The 20,389-nt window shown below is 49.5% G+C and overlaps 2 protein-coding genes across 5 annotated transcripts in view; one reads left to right on the forward strand and one right to left on the reverse strand.

Moving 5' to 3' along the window:
- ARFGAP1 (ADP ribosylation factor GTPase activating protein 1) overlaps positions 1-20,389 on the reverse strand; it is a 282,114-nt gene that overhangs the window by 20,111 nt on the left and 241,614 nt on the right. The gene's annotated exons all lie outside the window — the stretch shown is intronic.
- Positions 9,364-20,389, forward strand: part of NKAIN4 (sodium/potassium transporting ATPase interacting 4) — a 47,881-nt gene continuing 36,855 nt past the window's right edge. For 2 of the 4 annotated variants that reach the window (XR_009741323.1, XM_061441711.1), the window contains exon 1: positions 9,364-9,660. Coding sequence is in view for 2 of the 4 variants with exons in the window: in XM_061441711.1 (XP_061297695.1) it covers positions 9,607-9,660 (54 nt within the window). In the remaining 2 variants the exon portion in view is untranslated. The remainder of the gene's footprint in view (positions 9,661-20,389) is intronic. The other 2 variants (XR_009741324.1, XM_061441710.1) reach the window with 2 other exon arrangements.

Below are 20,389 nucleotides of genomic sequence, written 5' to 3' on the forward strand. Positions count from 1 at the left end.
GAAAGGGGACCCGGCGCTGCTCTACAGGGCTTGGCGGCGTACACCAAGGGAGCGCATTTGTTCTAATATCTTTTTAGTCATCAACTGAGACCCAGAGCAAGGCTTTGGCGTTTACATATGAATCCCACAGCGACAATATTCTGCTCACTTCAGTGCAACTCCTAGTCTGAGCTTCGCTCTTATTAAGTAGGCTATTATCTTACTATCAGCACAGGGAGATTAACAGGACCCATTTTCATTACCATTAATGGTAGCTACAGGCATAACCCCCTTGCATCAAGGGGAAGATAATGGGCCTTTAAATGTGCGAAGGACAGAGGGAAGGGAATGAACTATAAAGCAAACACAGCTTAAATCATTTGCTTTTCCTGTTAAGGAGAAAGTGGTCTCTTCTGATAAGCACCATTATTTCCTGGTAAACACAAGCCAGTGGGCAATGAGGTTCCCATTATAGAGATGCCGTGTTACAGTGTCTAATGAGAAAACTAATCTCCTTTTCTGTATATATTGATAGTGCAGTGATTGGCGTTAATGGCTGTTCTGCAGCGGGTCTAGAAGGGTTCGTGTTGCATGTTGTGCTCTCAGCCTTGGGAGCAGTGTCAGGAGCGTATTTCATCCATTGGGGTCAGGGCCAGGAGGCTGCTTCCTCCCGTGGTCTTAATATACCCAACATGCATGTTCACACTCTGAAGCGTGGCAGCTTCGCCTGGGATCAGGATTGCTGTCACCAAAGAGATGCGAAATAGTGCTTCTGTTTTCACTATAATTTACCCGAAATCAGGAGTTATCATTAAGATGTACAAACACCAGCAAAACCCTACATGAGTGGAGGCTGCAGGATGGGACAATCTGGCTTTCAATAGGAATGAAGGGAAGCCGCAAACATTTGCCTTTCTTAGCAAGCACATAAATACATGCCATTCCCAGGCAAGTCCAGTTTGCTTGGCTCCCGGAATTTGGGATAGGTGCATATCTCTCTTCCCATCTCTGCAATGTGTGACAAATGTTTATCTGGCACAGACAATGCCAACAAGAAACATCGACCGACCACCATTCTATTCCCTACTTCTTTCCTTTCTCTAGTTATGAATTTATTACAGCTCAAAACTAAATTACATCTAATTTTAGCACAATTGCCATTGTTAGAATTGTTATGCCCACTCTCAAGCACATATGAAATGTGAAGATAAGGGTAAACCAATAAAACATAAGGCAGGAACAGTCTCTTTGGGCTGTTTTCCGTCTTGAGATTTTCCAGATAGAGTTCTACTTGGCTATGTGAGTGTTTAACCACAGTCAGCCACGCAGCCGCCCTCTCACTCCCCCCGGGTCCCAGAGGGATGGGGAGGAGAATCGAAAGAATGTAACTCCCACGGGTTGAGATAAGAGCAGCCCAGTAACCAAGGTATAACACAAACCACTGCTGCTACCACCAATCATAATAATGATAAGGGAAATAACAAGGGAAGAGAATACAACCGCTCACCACCCGCCAACCGATACCCAGCCCGACCGAGCAGTAACTTTCCGGGTAACTGTCCCCGGTTTATATAGTGGGCATGACATGCTGTGGTATGGAATACCCCCTTGGCTAGTTTGGGTCAGGTGTCCTGTCTCTGCTTCCTCCCGGCTTCCCCTCCTCCCTGGCAGAGCATGAGGCTCACAAAGTCCTTGGTCGGAGTAAACCTTACTGAGCAGCAACTAAAACCATTGGTGTTATCAGCGCTGTTCCCCAAAACCACAGCACTGCACCGGCTACTAAGGAGAAAAATGACTGCTACTGCTGAACCCAGGACAGTATGGAAGGATAATGCTCCAACATGGAAGGGGTGGTCCAGTTTGAGAGCACAGAAAACAACCAGAGCCCAATTCTGCACAGATTTCATGAACATGTACGTTGTAATTGCAGTGAAAAAGGCTGATGGCAAGCGAAAGCCTATTAAGATAACCTACCTAGTGTGTGATTTGGCTTATAAGTTAATGATTTGGAATGACAGCTTTGAAACTTCTTAGGTAAAAATACCCTGCAGCAGGATTTAAACCAAAGAACATTCTTTTGCACTTGTAACTCTTCTACAGATTTCCCAAACCCTTTCTAACCTATTAATATGAGTTGATTTTGGCTATTAAATAGTCTAATAAATAAAGTGGCATTACCACTCAGTTTCAATTGACAAAAGTACCTGAAAACCTCTCATGAGCTTCAAATAGTAAAGGAGAAAGAGAAACAACAACCCCTATTTTGACTTGCTTATTGACACGTATGTGGGCTGAATACATCACTCAGTTCTAGCAGCGCTTGTCATGGACTGAGGAGCTGTTGGGTTTTATTGCCTTCTTCCTTCCCAACACAGCTGAGATTAGCCACTACATCAGAGTAATGTGCAAGATGTCACAAGGCTTAAATTGAGGGGGAACAAAAGGAAATGTAAAGACTCTTGTTAGATAAATCTATTTGATAAATCTATTTAATAAATCTGAAGAGTGAGGAGCAAGGAATGGACCTGTTTGCATGATAAATGTCACCATTCAAGTTCCGCGTTGTCATTACCTATGATATATGTAACTGTAACCATGTGAATAATAATAACGCCCCCCAACTCAGCCCTTTTAGCTCCATGAATAGAATAGTCCTGTTAAGTGATGGGAATGTGATAACACCCTTTGCTTGGAGGGGTTTGTGGTGTCTCTGTGTCGCATGCTCTGAGTAGCAGCCTGTGTAAGCAGGTTGTCACCCAAGCCACCAAAGGCTCCATCTCATTCTCAACTTCATGGCCTTGAGAACTCAGAATGACTCCAGGGTTTGTCTTATTCTTGTAAATCTCAAGAGAAGCTCATTCCTACCGATGTTATGTCACATAAAATCATCATTAGGAAAGTAATACGTGAAATATCTCCTGCCATGGCATGAAACATCACTTGTTACTAAATGTTTCTCTTTTATTTTGCTGAATAAATAAGATTCATTTTTATCAAATACAGCATCCAAGTCTATTGGTATTCATTGCATTTGGCAGCCACAGCACAGCAGCACTACCCAGCTGCAATGAGTATTGCCATTAGGTTGTAGAAATACCACATGTACTTCATAAAGTAATCTTATCCCTCTTGTTGCACAAGGGAACATTACTTTTTGCTTCCTTTTCAGCTGAGAAACCCCTGTGTAAGGGCTTTTCTGATACACGTCTGCAGTTAACGTGGCACTAGCCGAATCTGAAACTACATCTAATTACCTGTAGAGGTAATTATGAGTCATTACCAGTGAGACACACAGCCCTACTGGTGTTCAAGAAGGAGAAACTAGGAGGGAGTTTAGTTCTACAGCTTACAACAAGGAGTCCTGCCTACGCTATGGATTCAGTGGCACTGATTTTCTCATCCAGCCCTTCAAAGCACAGACAGGATCAGGACAGTAATCAACCCCTGTCCTTCCACTGCATATTGATAGGAAAATCACTGCTGGTTTGAGCTCCTCTCTGCAGCTGGGAGGGCACTTTGATGCGTTTCTAATGTCAATCAGGTTATGAAGACATCCTTTTGCTATGTTTCTCCACTTCATAGCTGGAAAATCTTAAGCAGATGCTTGTATTTAGAGACCCCATCAAACCTTCTACCTAGTCTTTTTGTTAGGAATGAGATAAAATGTGGGAAGGTTTTATATGAGACAGCAGGAAGCTTTTCTTGTGGTATTTAACCAGCAAGCAGACAAGCAAAAGCTTTCATTCAACAAGCAGCGGTTACTACACACAGCTTTAATTCTGTGTTAATGTCTCATACATGTGTAGCACATCACGGTTTGTACCATTGTCAATCAAAGCCATCAGAAGTGGCCACCTAGCATGATCTGGGCAGGGTGAAAAAGCCTGGAAGTGCTGCCAGCTGCCTGTGTGTACCCTGTGGATACTCAGGATGAACTTTGGGAGCCTGCTTCAAGTGGCTTATCTCCAAAGCAGTTGTCTTTCTAAAGTAAATGGGTGCAACAAACGCTCCTGCAGCCTGGTGGCATCTGACACTGCTGACTTCTTAATGCCCATTAGCCCGCACTGGCTGGGATTAAAAAAGGCATCACTGAAAACGTGGCAGAGAAGCAGCTCTGGTTTGTGTGTGCACGGTTATGAGTAGCTTCTGACTACACGTTTCATACCTGCATTGGGGCTGTCCTTGTATACGCTGGCTCCCGACACCATATACTCATGCATACACTGCTGTGGGTGTCCTTCAGAAGACACTCTAAAAGAAACTTGCTATTGATTCCTTCTCCATCACATCACGTGAGACTTGTTAAATTGACTTGAGGGAGTTCATAATCATTTGAGAGGAAAAAAAGGTTCCTAAGGCAATGGGGAAGCAGCTTGTCCAATTGAGAGCACCCTGAGCCATGAATTGGAGACTGCTCTCACCCTTGGGGCTCTTTTCTTTTTGGCCCTATCATTTGAGAAATGCAACTGTTGCATGGAAACCTTGAATAATCACTTGGTATCAATACCCAGGGACCTTGGCAGCTGCCTTGAATTGCTCCATGGTCACACTGCCTAGTGGAATTGCAGCTGGAAATGCGGCTGCAGTCATGCCAGCTACTCGGATTGCATGGGCTGAGATGCTGGGGTGTCAGCTGTGACAGCCCGCTTGTCCTCTGTGTTAACCCTTCGGGCTCTCCCTCCTCTCCATCCAGGTTATTCCTATGAAAGCACCCAGGAACACTGACATGCAATCCCCAGAGCTGCTATGGCCCTGATTTGAGCAGCTCTTCCCAAAGTAGTTCAGTAGCTTCATGTTCTGGGTCTCCATGTTGTAAATAAGACAGACAGAGGAGGAGGGGAGGCTCTTTGGTGCCCAGGGGAGGTGTTGGTCCATGGCGCGAGGAACCCTCCTCAGACTCACAATAGTGCTGGTGGCTTCCAGGCTGTTTCTGTCTCAGTGCTTTTCCTTTATAGTCACAGAGGAGTAGAAAAGGAGCTCTTTGCAAAGCTGCTCGTGGATGTTATGGCAGGATTGCCAAGGCATCTTTGTAAAGCTGTGGAAGTGTGAATTTGAACCTTGACTCCACAGTGAACGGGTACCTATGTGTTTGATGCAGAGGGAGGAACGATATCAGTCGTGTTTCCTTCCTGCAAGCCCTCAATCACACAAACAAGGTCTCTGTATCAGAGATGTGGACAAATTGTTCACCTTGCTGTTACCCTGATGCGGCAGAGAGCTCAGTGGCTGCGTTCCACCTCTGCCATCCTCCACGAGCTCATCAGAGAGCACTGAGAATGTACTGTGCGGCTCAGCAAGTTAATATGAGGGAATTACAAATGAGGAATGCAGATGATGGTGGCGGACAAAAGCCTGATTAGGAGCTGCCTCCCTGCAGCATCCCAAAGCTTCCCAGGGATCAGAGAGACAGTGACATGTTTCACACACCAGTTCTGATAAATTTTACAGGTTGCCCTGGGCTGTGGGGAACCATTTCAAAGCACAGAAGCCACTGAGGTTGCTTCTTCTCTTGTGTGATGATGAGAACAATTTTAAAGGCACTGCTCTTTGCTCTCTCAGGGCTGTTCTTCTCTGCAATGTATTCACCAGGCTGCAAAAGGAGGGGAGGAGCAGAGTGTGGTTCCTTTGGACATTGCTTGCTGAGGGTGTTCCAGCTCAGTTTGGGCTCCTGTGCCTCTCTGGTCCCGCTGGAGAGAAGAAGGACATGTCTGTGCTATTGCCATCTCCCTTAGGTCTCCTACTCTGATAGCCTTGGCTTCGCTGGCTTTGGTCCCAGAGCAGCTAAGCTGTGTAACAACTCTCTAGTTATTAGCTTGGGGTAATGAAAGGTTTAAACAATGACAAGTTTAAAATTAGAAGGTCAAAACCTTGCCCTTTTTCCCTTCTCTCTCTCTCTTTCTAGCTAGTTCAGTAACCCTTTCCTATAGAAAAAGTCTTCAGTGAGACATGGGAATATCACAGAGTCCAGTTCTTATAGCCAGGCCTGGCTGCCCCAGGTGAGCAGTGGCAGCCTCTGCTCACCAGCAGCGAGGTCCTGTCACTGTGTCCAGCATTGCTCTGTCGAGGAGGCAGAGCAGAAGCTACTGCCCTTTCCTCCTCCCACCCAGGAAGATGCTGTACCCTGATCCGTTTGCACCCATCACATTTTAAGGACCCACAGCTCAGCCACCTCTTAGGTGAAGATGTTCCAACTGGTTGTGCTGAAGGTGGCCCCTGTTATTCCCACTGTGCACCATGGAAGGCTGCCGTCAGTTGCATGACAGCGGGTGGCAAAGGGGTTTACTTCTAATTCATGTTAGAGAAATAGGATGTGACATAGGATGTGATGTGCCACCTTGGGAGGCTGCTGTCTGCACTGGGTGAGAGGAGCAGGCAGATGGTTAGCTCTAAGGCCATAATGAAGTGCAATGGACACACTTTGCCTTTTGGAAGTGGCATTGATAAGGTTGGAGTGTTCTGACACTGCTGCAGTTGCTCAGACCAATCTAAAGGCATCGTGACCCAGGTGAGGTTATTAAATGGAATATAAGTGCACCCCACATGTATCATGGGCTCTAGGACCATCAACAGCTTCCAGCAGCTGTGACAATGACAGGGTTTGGGCTGTGAAGAGATGTGTCCCCAGCTCATGCTTTTAGCCCCTATTGCTCATCTTCATCTGTCAGAGGGAGGAGGCTGCAGAGATGAGAAATAAGGAGCTGTGGTGAGACACTGGTGTTTTGCCTCAAGGTTGCAAACTTTGTTTCTTGGTTTCTTCTGAAGTAAACCTGTGTCTTCTGGAAGGAATTTGGATGCAACCAGCCAGGAACGAGTGATAACAAGGTTAATCTCCCATAACAGTGCAGTTGGATCCATGAAGCCCCATCAGCACAAGGAACTTGGATGGGAAGAGGTTCCTAATTCAAGCACGGGCTGAGAACAAGGATGTTCAGTGTCTGGAGCATCATTTGAACTCTCAGGGTAGATGCAGCACTCATTCAGGAATGTGGATGGCCAGGACTTCATACTGTGTTTAGGAGATGCTGGTGGCTGCTGTGGCAGTGCCAAGCCAAGTGCTGCTCTGTGGGGGTGCATGAGGGTTACTGTTGATACATAGCACATCAGTGATGGCACTGCATTTTGGCAGCCTCTGGGCTGCCTCATCCCATGGTGCCTTGTTAATCTACCTCTAATTAAAAAAACCTAACTTAATTCGGATCTAAGACCCATATGCTTTATTCGCTTAGGTCCAAATTCAGCTAAGTTGTTATTTCATCTCACAGAGCCTGCAGATGTTTTAATTAGCCTACAAAGAGCAACCAAAACCCCAAACCTGTTGTGAGATGGAAACTCAATCCACCTCCACTGGTGTCCATAACCAAAAGAGACTGGAGACCAACACTGATGCACGTGTCCAGCGTTCAATGTGAGTAGCCCCAAGTGGGGCTGCTTGGTTACATGAAGGCAGATCCTCTCCTGCTACCCCAACACAGACAAGGAATCATCTGAATGAAGATCATAAGATCAGGCTCTGGGAGTTTTAAGTTTCTCTTTGAAATACAGTCTATGTTATCCCTGTGGTTTCACCCCTCTCGGTAAGCTGAGGAGGGTCAGTGTGTATTCTGCTGGCTGCACATGGAGTCCCAGCCAGCACAGGGTTACCTTCTGCTTCTCTTATCAAGATGAAAGTGCAGGTGGAAAGAGCCCTGTTTAAGTCAAGCTCAGCCTTTCACAGTGATACCTTCTGCTGTTTCACCGTGTCTCCTTTGTGGTACAGCTGACTTGGAAAACAGCCGTGCTTACGGGAGGCTTTCAGAAGCAGGAGGCAGCACAAGCGATGCAGGAAACCTTCCGAAAAGGCACAAAGGGCCGGTACTAACCCGCACTGCTGCATCCCAGCCAGCCCCCGCTGTTCGCAGCAGCTTCCAGAGCTGGAAACAGCAACCAGCAGGACCCAGCCTGCTTTGTTTGAGCTCCTCTTGTAATTCTGATGTCGGGTGGATTGACCCTCCAGTGCAGAGTGAGGCCTCCCTATGCAGGTTGTAAAAGGAATGTTTCATCTGCATTCATGACAAACTAAGCTGCTGCCTCCACCATCCAAACCCATCTTCCTGGGAGCGCAGTTACTGCCAAAGCTTCTTCAGCCCACAGTTTTCCCAGTGGAGTAAATTGATTTCTTCTCTGGGTGTATTCCTTTCACCTGTAATAAAGGGTGGTTTATTGTATCTGACTGCATTAACTGGTGCCCTGGTTGTGCACAGCGCACAGGGCAGAGAATCGATGTACTTTGCCATTGAAAACCGGTCGGATTTGTGGGCAATGCGGAGTCTGTCTCCTAATCTCAAGCATTCAGTTTGCTTGTTTGTTTGTTCTGTTTCCCCCCGTGGCTGATTTGAATATCAATGATGCTGTTAATACAAGGCTTTTAACATTCATAGCGCTTTAGGATAAATCCTGCTGCCCCGCGGTGTAGGCAGGGATGCTTTCCTCGGTCATTTCAGCTCCCGTCTCCTCCTCGCACCTCTGAAGTTAGCAGTGTGACACACTTGTTTAAAAGGGAAGTGGAACTGGTCACTCACGGGGCGAAGCTGCACCCCTTTGGAGGCAGAATCGTAGGATCACAGCACGGTTTGGATTGGAAGGGACCTTAAAGCTTCATGTGTTGCGCTTAAACATGAGTCGGGACAGATCGAGACAGATCACAGCACATGGTGTGGTTCCTGCCCCTTGGCTGGCCAGAAGCGAGTAGGGCAGGAAGTGAGCTCTATCGAATGGGCCCTGCTTCTCCTCCTGGAGAGAAGGAGGCAATGCCAGTGGCTCGGGTGTGTAAAGGAGGCGGCTGTGTGCTCATGGATTTACTCTGCAGGTCACAGCTGAAGTAGATGGACATGCTTTCCTACAGATGAGGTGCTTGGGGACGGCTTCATAGATGGTGCTCAGGTAGAAGCTCTTCTTGGAAGAAGAGATGCTCCCCTACATCCCTGCTATTCAGCCATGGTTCATTCACAAGCCTGGACGTACACTTCAAAACACCCACAAATGTGCGTTGTAAAGAACTCCTTGTCTTATCCCCCTTTCCAAGTTTATCTTCCATGTGTGACAAATTTGATGGGAAGAATCATTGCATTTTAGATCAATTTTAGGTAATTTTTAGTGAACATGCCAGCACCTGCACGGGGAGGAAGGTGATGGGCATTATGTGGAAGGGGGAGAGGAGCTCCCCATTCCCATCGCTTGGGATGCCCCATAGGCTCTGTGTCCCGTAGACAGCCCCCATCCCTCCAGGGAAGGCGAGGGAAAACCAGGCTTGCCTGCCTCAGCCTCTCGGGGGGGGCCTCGCCGGGAGCATCCCATTGGCACCCCGGGAGCATCCCTCCGCGCCTGCGAGGGCAGCGAGCCCCCGCCCCGCCATCCCTGCCCGACTTCGGCAGCGCAGCCGCGCCGGAGCGTTGCCCTTTTAAGCTGTGGCCCCATCGCCTCCTCCCCGGCTCCCGGAGGGGCTCCGGATCCTCCGCGACCTCCCTCCTCCTCCTCCTCCTCCTCTCCTCCTCCTCCTCCCCCCGCGGCAGCTGCGGGCCGGGGCTGGGGCGCGGGAGCCGGGAGCCCCGGGGCGAGCCGGGCTGGCCCTGCCCGCGCTGCTCGGGGACCATGGGATGCTGCACCGGGCGCTGCACCCTCATCTTCCTCTGCGCTTTGCAGCTGGTAAGTGGAGGCGCTCCGCGTTAGAGGGGAACGGGGGAGAACGGGGGGTTCGGAACAAAAGCCCCCTCGGGGATGGTAAAGGCTCCGGTAAAGGCTTCGGTTCTTCGTTACTTCATCCCGGAGGAGGAAGGTGGAGGGATGTCGGGCTGCGCTCTGAGGACGCGGGGCAGTTTTGGTGCCTAAAACTCGGAGAAACGCTTGGGGAAGGAAAGAGAAAGAGAAGTTTTCAATTCGTAAGTTCGAGGTTATAAAATAAAACTTTTAAGCAAATTAAATGATCCCTGCTGGAAGGGAATCCCGGCGGTGCTAGAGCAAACCAAACTTCGGAGGTAGCGAAACCCACCGGTACCTTCAGCCCTGGTCATGGCCAGCTGCAATAAAGGACTGCCCGCTCTGTGTATCCCCATCCCCCGGGGGCAGCCTCCGAGTCCTGTCCCCTGTGTCCCCCCGGCTCCCCGCTGTGTGTCCCTGTTCCCCGGGGCTCTCCTCCGCGTCGCCCCTCCCCGGCTCGCCGCTGTCTCCTCGCACTGGAGGGGTTTGTGTTGGTTTGGAGGGATTATTCCCTCCTTTCGGGATAAAGCGCTCATAAACACACAGGGATTAATACCGGAACAAAGTCCCGGTGCGCGCCGGGCGCGGGTCCTCGGGGCATCTCTTTTTTTGGGGGGGGGGGAACAAAGCTGCCGGTGCCGGAGCACCCCGCGGGGCTTGGGGGGGACCCTTCTGGTCTCAGCTGCTGGGCTGAGCGCTCCTCCAGCCTTAAAAAGGAAATGACAGCGCTAAGTCTCGGCGCTTCGTTTGCTTCTTCCACATTCGCTCGCTTTTGGGAGGAAAGGGCAGGCTGCTCCCTGTGAAGTTGTGCTCAGCAGCGAGCCCGGTGCCAAGGGGTGAGGCTGGTTTAAACTCTTTGTTTTGGAGCTGCTGGCGCTGGCACCCGAGCGTTTTCCGCATAGGGATGGTGAGCAAACACAGCGCTCGAAGCGGGAGAGGGAAAACGGGAACCTGCGAGTTTTCCATGTCAACAACCATCAGCCGAAACGTGAGGGGGAAGAGGGTGGGAATGCGACCCGGGGACCTCCGACCAGCCCGGCTGGAAGATGCAAATGGAAGATGTGAGTCGTGGTTAAACGAAATCCAGACTGGTTCTTGCACAGAGTCTCTCTGGGCATATTTATGAGCAGGATGAATGGCCGGGGAGTGCATTGAGCCTCCTGGATTAGTTCTCCTGATTTTTCACCCGTGATCACAGAAGAAAGATGCTGTTCCCTGTTGTACATGGGAAACTGGCATCTCTGCACTTGCTGTCTCTTAAACCCATCGTGGTGGCATCCTGCTTTAAAGCGCACACACACTGGGAGAGAGGGGGGGGGGGGGGGAAAGAATAAGAAAGAGAAAAAGCCAAGAGCTGCCGGTGCTGTTGGGGTTTCTGACGAGCGTGGGAGTTTGCTCGTATCCAAGATACGGGGACAAAGAACCCCCAGCATCTTATTTTCCTTAGGACCCTCCTCCTGGAAGAAAAGAATCAGTTTGGCTCATTCTGAAGCGAGTTGGGATGCCGAGGCCGCAGCGATTTCCCAGGGCACTTGCTGGGTGAATGGGTAGAGCTGGAAAAATGTGAACTATGGGGAAGGGAATTCCTGGAGCAGCGCTTTGCTCCGATGGGCGTGAGGTCAGGAGGCACTGGATGCTTCCCAGCCAGTGCTGGGGTGAGGGTGGGATCCAGCCTGGCGCTCTTCTGTTATGGTTTAATTCTAAGCAAACTTTGCCTGTAAATCATCACATCACATCCACAGCAGCCCAGGGACCTGCAGGGCTCGCTGCTGCTCAGGGTGGGTCCTGTTGAGACAAAACACTGAAGCGATCAGGCCAAGAGCATCAATAAATTATCACGACGTGAACTTCCTTTGTTCCTCTCGTGTCTGCTCGGCTCCATTTGATACTTTGAACCCGTCACAGTCTCCCCTGCTTGTTGCCGAGCTCCAGGTCTCCCACTGCCAAAGTCCCAGGGGTGAAATCCCGGCTCCCCTCTGCCTTAAAGAGGGGAGAGGATTTCAGAGCTGGGATTTCCCACTTGAGTTTTGTTCCCAGTTCAGTCTTTCCCCTGTGTTTCTTTCCATGTTCTCATGCCTGTTCCTCGAGGCTTCACTGGGGCTTTTCATAACGGTGAATGGAAACATGAAAAACACCCCCAAAATTATCACAGTAGGAATTAACAGTCGTAGTGCTTTGCAGAGATTGCTTTATTATTAGTGGCGAGTAGGTGAGTGTGTGGGGAAGTGTTCACAGCCTAAATGGGACAAAAAAAAAGGTGGAAAACAAACATATTCATCATTGCTCCCAAAGAAAAAGTTTGTGATCCAGCCGGAGAGCAGGGGCACCGTGTGAATTGAAGGAGCTGCTACACAGCACGAATACCAAGTAGAGCCTCAGCCCCCATGGGCTGAGCGCTGGTGGCGCAGGCAGAGCAGCAGAGAATGCATCTGTCTGAAGGAAATCAGGGCTGACTCCCCCGTGGGTTGCTAATCAAGGGGGGAGGGAAGGCTGGAGCTGGAATAAATAATTTGCCATGTTCCAGTTTTAGGTTATTGTTTCCTTGAAGCGTCCACATTGGGCTCTTGTTTTGCTGATGAGCGCTGCGGGGAGGTGGCGAGAGGGCTCGGCTCTCCCTCCCCCTGATCCCAGTGGAGGTCACTATTCCTGATCCTTCCCTTGTCCCCAATTCACCCGTCTTCAGTAGAAGTTTGAGTGGAAGTTGCCCAAGGTCAGGGCTGCCCTGCAGATGAGCTCATCCCCAGCACAAAGGAGGACCCTCAGTAAGGTGATGGGTGGTTGTAGCGCAGTTGTGCACCCAAGGGTGCTGTTACCTCCCAGTTCCTGCTTTGCCCCAACGCTTCTGCTGGTTTTACAAGAGCCTGCAGGGACAGGCCAAGGGGAATGGCTTGAACCTGCCAGAGGGGAGACTGAGCTGAGCTCTTAGGCAGAAGCTCTTCCCTGTGAGGGTGCTGAGGCGCTGGCACAGGGTGCCCAGAGAAGCTGTGGCTGCCCCATCCCTGGCAGTGCTCAAGGGCAGGTTGGACACAGGGGCTCGGAGCAAGCTGCTCCAGTGGAAGGGGTCCCTGCCCGTGGCAGGGGTTGGAGCTGGAGGAGCTTTAAGGTCCTTTAAACCCAAACCATTCCATGATTCAGGCGCTGGTGTTAACCATAGCTGATTCCCAGCCCTTGCTCATCCCTTTTGGCAGCTTTGTAGTAAGAAACATGAGCAGAACTTCCCCGAATCCTAGTCTTCCCTAGGAAAGCACTCAGGAATCTCTAAAAGACCTCTCCAGAAAGGGTTAAGAAATGTCTCCTATAGAAATCAGGTTGAAAAAGCCTCGTCAAGGGCAGGATTTCTGCACCCCAGTGGTATGACAGCGACTGTCACACCCAGCAGGGCTGTGAACTGGATGGGTCGTGGTGAGAAACCACAGCTGAGGGCTGGCTCTGAGGCAGGCAGATATGAAATAATCATTGATTTGCTTCTTTCCTGTCTGCTGGTGTGAGGCTGCACCCACACGGTGCCTGTGCTTGTGTCTGTGTCTGTGCTGGAGCAGTGGCTGCACCAAAGGCAGTGTGTGCATATTATTTCCACGGAGCATGGAAAAACTCCCTCCCTCCCTGTGCCCTGTCCCAATAAATCAAACAACTGCAGTTTCTTTACATTCAGCCCGCTGATGGAGCGCTCAGATGCCAAGCAAAGCCTGGAGACAATTTTACAGATACATTATAAATCCCCCTAGAATAAGAGCTTCTAATGGAAAAAGTGACCAATCCTTCAACCCAGCGCAGAACACGGCGCCCTGAGACGGGGCTGCACATCGGGGCTAACCCAAAGTAACCATATACCTTTATTTATGTATTTCCTGGTCCTCCTTTCTCCCTCTCTCCCTTCTCAGCGATGTCTTTTTAAGCTCTTACAGAAGGGGGTGACCAGTGCTGGGAAGTATTTGGAACCAGCATTGATGCTTCTCTAACGACTCTCTTGCAGCTAAAGCGGCTGTGTTAGTTCGAGCGAGGTATAAAGTGATGGAAGGCAGGCAGGGTGAGGGCAGAAAGGGAAGGATTGCATGGCAAGGCAACACCTGGGCAAAACCCAGGAGTATCTAAAATAGGTGGGTTCAATTGGATGGGCACACGCGGGCTGCAAGAGAGAGGCTGGAAGAGCATCTTCCTGTCCAAGGAGCATTCATAGAGTCACAGAATGGGTTGAGTTGGAAGGGGCTTTAAAACTTATCCACTTCCCACAGGCAGGGACCCCTTCCACTAGAGCAGTTTGCTTCAAGCCCCTGTGTCCTTGAACACTGCCAGGGATGGGGCAGCCACAGTTTCTCTGAGCACGCTGTGCCTGTAAAGACGACTTGCTTGGCTTCCTCTTCTCCATTGCCAGGACTTTCATAGCTGGAGGCAGGCTGGACAGAGCAGGGCCCATCTCTCCCCTCCCCTGCAGCTGTCTCCGGAGCCGGGGCAGTTTGATGGGTGTCCATAGGGGGCATTGAGCTCACACAGCTGAGCACAAAGCATTGGAGGAGGAGGAGCAGGTGCCAGGGGGATGCGCTGTGTCCCTTTGCTCATCGCCCTGCTCAGGACCCCTCCAACGTTACCTTGTGCTCTCCCCAGCTGTGTATCTTCCCTATGGTCTCTGCTTAAAGTATAACCCCTCTAGGGAAGGCTCTGTCTCTCGTGCACCTAGTGGTGGCTTGAACCTTTCCTGAAGTCTTGAACAATATTCCAGGCTAAATAATACCATAAGTGTGCAGACTCCCCTTGACAGATGCTGTCTTCTCCGTGTCTGTTCCAGACAAAGGAAAATTAAAGCTGTGCCAATAATAGTGCTCTTCAGCATTTTCCACTGGAGCTGACTTTCAGTGCAAACCTGGGGATTTGACTAAATGAATATTTTCAGGAGAAGTATCTGCTTTCCATAGACAATTCCGAGTTTTTCTCCCAAGTTCTGGCCAGAATATTTTGGCCAAGAGTCAAAAATGTGCTGGCAAATGTGCACGGTGCTGGCAAAGACTTTCCAGTTTGGAGCTGTGGTGCTTTCCTTCCAAAAAGTGGGATTTTTGCATGAGATTTTCCTTGGTTTTTCACTCTTTTCCCTGAGCAGCTGCAGTCAGTGCTGCTGCAGCCCAGTGGTCTAAGCCCAAGAGCAGCACAAGGGAAAGAGGAGCTTGGGGAACACGTTTCAGACGTGCCCCATTGAAGATTGTGCCCACATCCATGTTTCCCATTGCAGTGGCTGAGATTGCAGATGACTCACAGGAACCACATTGCTTTGTGTCCTCTAACCAAACCCATTCCGACCAGGAATGAAGCTTGGCACAAGCTAAGCCCAAAAGCAGCTGAGGGCAGGGTGGTGTTGAACTCAACTCTCCTTGGAAAGCCAGGGCTTTATTTCAGCTGACACAGCAAGTTTTCCTGACCACTCTCTGATTTCTCCCAGCTCTGCTCCTTTGCCTTTCCCTTTTCCCTCTCTCCAAGCACCAGAGCCATGCAAGAGGAGAAGGAGCAGGTTTTTCCCCTATGGAGAACCTCTCCCCCTGGCTGGTGTGGGGTTAAGGGAGCTGACGTTGCTCCATTGTATGCTAATAATACACGGAAACTCGGATCTTGTTGGCTGGGGTGCAAAATGGAGTTCTTCCAAGAATCTGCTCCAGGGGCCCTCAAGTAGGAACTCTTGGAAAACAAACTGGATAACAAAGGCCAGATTGTGAGTGCTTTTCCTCCAGGAAAACCCTGGAATAGCCCATTGCATTTCAAGCCCTTAAGAAAATGCATACGATCCAGCGAGCAATAAGTGCCTCAGCTGTAGCCTTCCCTTTGCCCATTAACCAGACATTGGGTTTGGGGTCAGTAGAACTGAACCTTTCTTATCAAAAGAAAACCCCAAACAACAAAAACCAGAGTTTATTTGTGATTTAATGCCCTTTTGCAGTGGGGTTCCCCTTGTCCCCACTCCTCCTGGGCTGCAGTAGATGTGATGAGCTCACCGAACTGCGCAGGTTGTGTCTCTGTGTTTAAGTTTAGCAGAGAGTTTCCAACAACGTGGAAACTTTTGTCTCCAAAGTTCTTCTCCCATTCCCCATCTCCAGAACACAAGAAGGGAAAAACAGGACATTTCTGGGCCAAAAATGAGAATACTTTGGTGTTTAGCAATGTTTGCTGAAGGTGATGGGGAGGTTTTTGTGCCAAACCCCAATATCCTGAGCTTTTTAGGAGTATAAAAGGTGAAAAGTGTTACTATAAAGTAGTTGCTTTGGTGTTGGTTTTCTCTTTGGAGTTGTATGCTCTGGAAGTTCTCATCTCTGATGCCATTGTGTCTCCCCTAAGCCCAGCTTGTGTTGGGATTTGAGGGGAGAGGTGCTCAAAGGGAAAGCACAAGCTTGGATGGTGTTGCTGCAGGGTAGTTGAGTTGACCCATCCCACTCATAGACCAGTGGGTTTGGGTATTTTTGTTGTAGAAGGAAACTCAGTGAATAAATACCCTGCAGAATTGCCACTCGGAGGTATTTCATTATCATTCCAGATCCTAATGTTACCTTAAAGTACATGAGGTTTCAGAATACGAGTAAATGACTTCTGCTTCCCTTGCTTATTGAGCTTTGATAAGTATTTTATTGTCTTCTTGCTATGGATAATAGCAGGGGTTACAAAAGCAAGGAGTAATAGTAGTTAAAAAGCAGGGAATCAGTAGTAGTAAAGTAATGATAGCAAAGTAAGTAGTAATAGTAGGGATGAGCAAAAACTGAGTGACTGAAGTACCTGTCAGACATCTCTGAGCTGGGATTTCAACACAAGTGCTGCCTCCCACCAGCACGTTGGGTTTGTGGTACATGTTGAACACAGCAAAGCCAATGGTGATGTTGCTCTGGCTTCTCCCCGGGGGAGCTGAGCTCTGGGCCCACATCTGAACGTCCTTGTGAAGTGAAGAACAGCAGATTTATTTAGCTGCATGTTCCGAGGTTTCACAGACCAAAGAGGATGGGACAACATCAGTAGCTTCTCCTTTGACTTCGCTGTAGGTCATTAACATCCGCTGTGTTTTCCAAGGGATGCTTTCTGGTCTCACTTCCACAAGGACTTCATTGCCATTTTCCTGCTGTCCGGGGCTTGTTCTCAGAACAGCTGCTTCCACGTCAGGACATCGAACACAAACATGTTTATCCGGGAGGCGCACATCCCAGATTTTCTCTCAAAGGTGAGGATTCATGGAAACGAGGAGAGCGGCTTTCCTGGTCCCTCTTCATGCTTCACCCTGGGTATTGTTTGGGTGAATCAAGGTCCAGTAACTGAGATGCTGGATTCCCTGGCACCTTCCAGATGAAATGAGGGTGGTGGAAGCAGTGACCTCCGCTGCCATCTGCCACGGCTGACTGAAAATATACTGTGGGAACCAAGGCAACAGCTTGTCTTCCTCACCTGCTTGGAGAAGGCAAACACAAGGAGTTGCTGTGCCAGCTTCCTTTGCCACCTTTCAGTGACTGTCCAGCCCTGCAGGCAGCTTCCACTGGCTCTCCAGGCCACCAAAATACCTCTTTTCTTCCCTCTTTTGTTTTCCCCCCTCATTTTTCCATCCAGAACCATCATTGCACCAATGGAGCCAGCACACAGATCTCCACCCAGGCCTTGATTCTCAAAGTGTCTGAGCACAAGTTCCTACCACTGCACAGTGATGGGGGGCTGAAGCCTAAGTGTGTGCATAGGATCCAGCCTTCATGCCCTTTCTGCCCTTTGGGGCAGCCCCTCACCACACAGAGGAGACAAGGATGCAGCCGAGGATCCCACTGATGAGATCCCTGGGGATGGGATGCCATGGGATGAGCCAGGGCCCCTCATCCCAGCTCGCTCCATCCCACACCCGCAGAGCTGCCCATGAGCTCAGTCTCACAGGTTTAAGAGGACACTGCTCTGCAACAGGGTCTGTTTTCCAGTTTTCCAAGTCTCTTTCCCTGTCATTGTGCCATCCCTGGAAGGTCAGTCCGGGATGGCACAGGACAGACTCCTTCATTAATGAGCACTTGGGCAATCAGTCACCTGGTCAAAGATAGGAAAGATGAAGAATTGGATATTACTGAAGATACTTGGGTTACAATTCTCCTCAAGAGCTAAATACACTTCATAACAGATGAATCCGGGTGCTCAGGTGAATGCACAGTTACAGCAAATACACAAAGCCTGGGAAGATGCCTCCTGTGATCCCTCTCTGGGTAACAGGGACCTGTCCTGTGTCTGACAACAGTCTTGGACCCATTAAAGCATCCGGTGCTGAATTCTGTTTTCCAAGTGCTATTCTCTGGAGGTGGTTTGTCTGAAAGCACCGTTTCACCTGCACAGGGAAGGTGGCACAGAGGACACTAACGAAGAGGATGGAGCATTTTATTACCACATAGAACTTACAAAATACGGAGTGTAACCTTGTGCGGAGTGCTCTGTATGGTGTGTTCATCCATCACGGATAAACAGCCTCCCACGGTTAACAGTTTGTCACTGTCTGTCTTCAGCTCCACCTGAAAATTATCTGTATAGTAGCCAGCTTAATACTACTGCTATGGTCCAGATACTCAGGAGTGTCCGACTCCATAGTGCACGGTTTGGGAGCATCCTTTCCTCCTTTCTGAGATGCTGGACTCTTGATACTCCATTGCGAGGGAAATGGTCCCACTTTGGTGGGAGCACCACTTCCAAATGCTCCCGAGGACCAGGATGTAACCATGGACACTTAGAAACCTTGTCTGCTCCCTGAGAAGGAATTATTGAATGAAGCTGAATGGAGGAAAAGGTCCTGAATCAAAGACCCACCTAAACAGGACATGAAAGAGTTGGCCTGGCCTGACTGACTTTGGCCTTCACGTAGAGACCTTTAAACCAGCTAACAGGCTCACAGAGGTAAGGTCTAGGTCCATAGGTGAATTAACATTGTGGAGAATGACCAAGACCTAAGTCTTGAGCAGACTATTGCATCTCTTCAGAACACAAAACACCTTGGAGATTCTGGACCAAACGCATCTTGTTCAACTACAGCACACATCTTGTGCAGCTCTTCCGTTGGAGGACAGTGAAGAGAATATCGAGATCTCTGGCCAGATTTGAAGGCTGAATTTAGGTAACTTGCAATATGACCTGAACTACTGGCTGCAGAGCCAAATCAAAGCCAGTTCCTCATTCCCCATGGCTACTGGTAATCCGTTAGCAGCAGATTTCCCTGTGGGAGATGGGAATGGGTTCTGACAGGCACCTGGCCCTGGCCAGCTCCAGCAGACAACGTGCTTTTTGTGATCTCCTTGTGGGAAAGGCAATGCACCTGCTTCTATGGTGGATGTACAGAATTAGGGGAGAAATCTGATTATCCTCTTTACTCAGAAATGCTAAATATGTGCAGAATACAGCCTGGCTGATTAGCTGGGAGCTTGCTGGCTGTGGAGCAGGGTGAGGGTGTTGGGAGAAGCGTGGTGGAAGTTTGCAGTCCCTTTGCTTTCCGAGCATGTGGAGAGAAGTGAGCACGGAGGCTTGGAGATGGGATTGCCAGCTCTAAACCACGTTATAAAGCTGGGGAAGGGCAATTCCTTCTCAAATGTCTGCTGCTTTTTAGGCTTCTGGGTTTTCAAGTTTCCCATCTCATTATCCTGAGAGGAGACATTGGAGGGAGGGATGGGTCTGCCTCGCTGCGCAAACAGCTGGTGTGAGCCCTGCATCTTCTCCGAGGTATCTGTTCTGAACGCTCTTTATCTTGGCTTTGTGCTGACACAGGCAGATTCTCAAATGCTCTCAGAAGCCTGAGGAGATGGGGATGGTGGTTGGTGCTGTGAATGGCGCTGCTTTGTTTGCACTTAATGGGCTAGAAGAGGTCCTCTAGCCCCAAAATCTGCGCTGCTTTTCCCAGAGATTCAGAGGATGTCAGGCAGATGCTGGCCAGGTGGAGGGTGGTTCATGCATCTCGAGGTACTAATCCCCCGGTGGGATTACATGCACCCACCAAGCAAACCAGGACCCTGTGCAGGAGGGCTGCAGGAGCCACATCCGTGTGAGGTGTGTTCTGGGGTCCTACAGACTACACAAGCCATCAGAGCAGAGCTGAAACCTGGATCTTCTGGATGTAATGAGCGCCCACAATGCACCTTCATCCCTCGCTCCTTGTAGCCATCCTTCCTTATGTCTTTAAATAACCCAGTGTGGCTTTTAGTCCTGACCTTTTCTAACAGGTTGACTTTCCTGCTCTGAAGCCCCTGGCCATGCTCAGTGTGCTCAGGATCAGTCCTGCTGTTAGTTGAAAACATTAGCAATGAGAAGCTACAGAAGCGTTTGGGCTTCCAAGGCTGCCACTGAAACAGCTTAAAACCGAGTTGTGTGACAGCCTGAAAGAATAGATAGGATGTTATAAAAACTCTGCTATGGCTTCAGACAATAAAGACTGTGTCTCCTCTCTGACGAATAATAGCTCTTTGTTTTATTCCTTAGATGACAGGGCTGTTAGAAGTGCTGAGAACTATTCCAGTGCTAAATATATGGCTGTGTAATAAAGGCTCTGCAATCTATGAACTGGGACTCAATGGATACTTGAGTGAATCGTCTCAAGTACAATGAGTTTCTGAGGCAGCTCATGGTGACAGGAGGTGGAGGGGCACTGAGCTCCACTGCAGGTCACTTAGCCAGAGGATGCTTGCCGTGCATGAGATGCAACCCGGGGTTCACGGCT

Source organism: Pezoporus flaviventris, unplaced genomic scaffold (assembly GCF_033815535.1).
Source record: "Pezoporus flaviventris isolate CSIRO_AGI_PZ_B2104156 unplaced genomic scaffold, CSIRO_AGI_Pfla_v1 ptg000213l, whole genome shotgun sequence".
Lineage (NCBI taxonomy): Eukaryota > Metazoa > Chordata > Aves > Psittaciformes > Psittacidae > Pezoporus > Pezoporus flaviventris.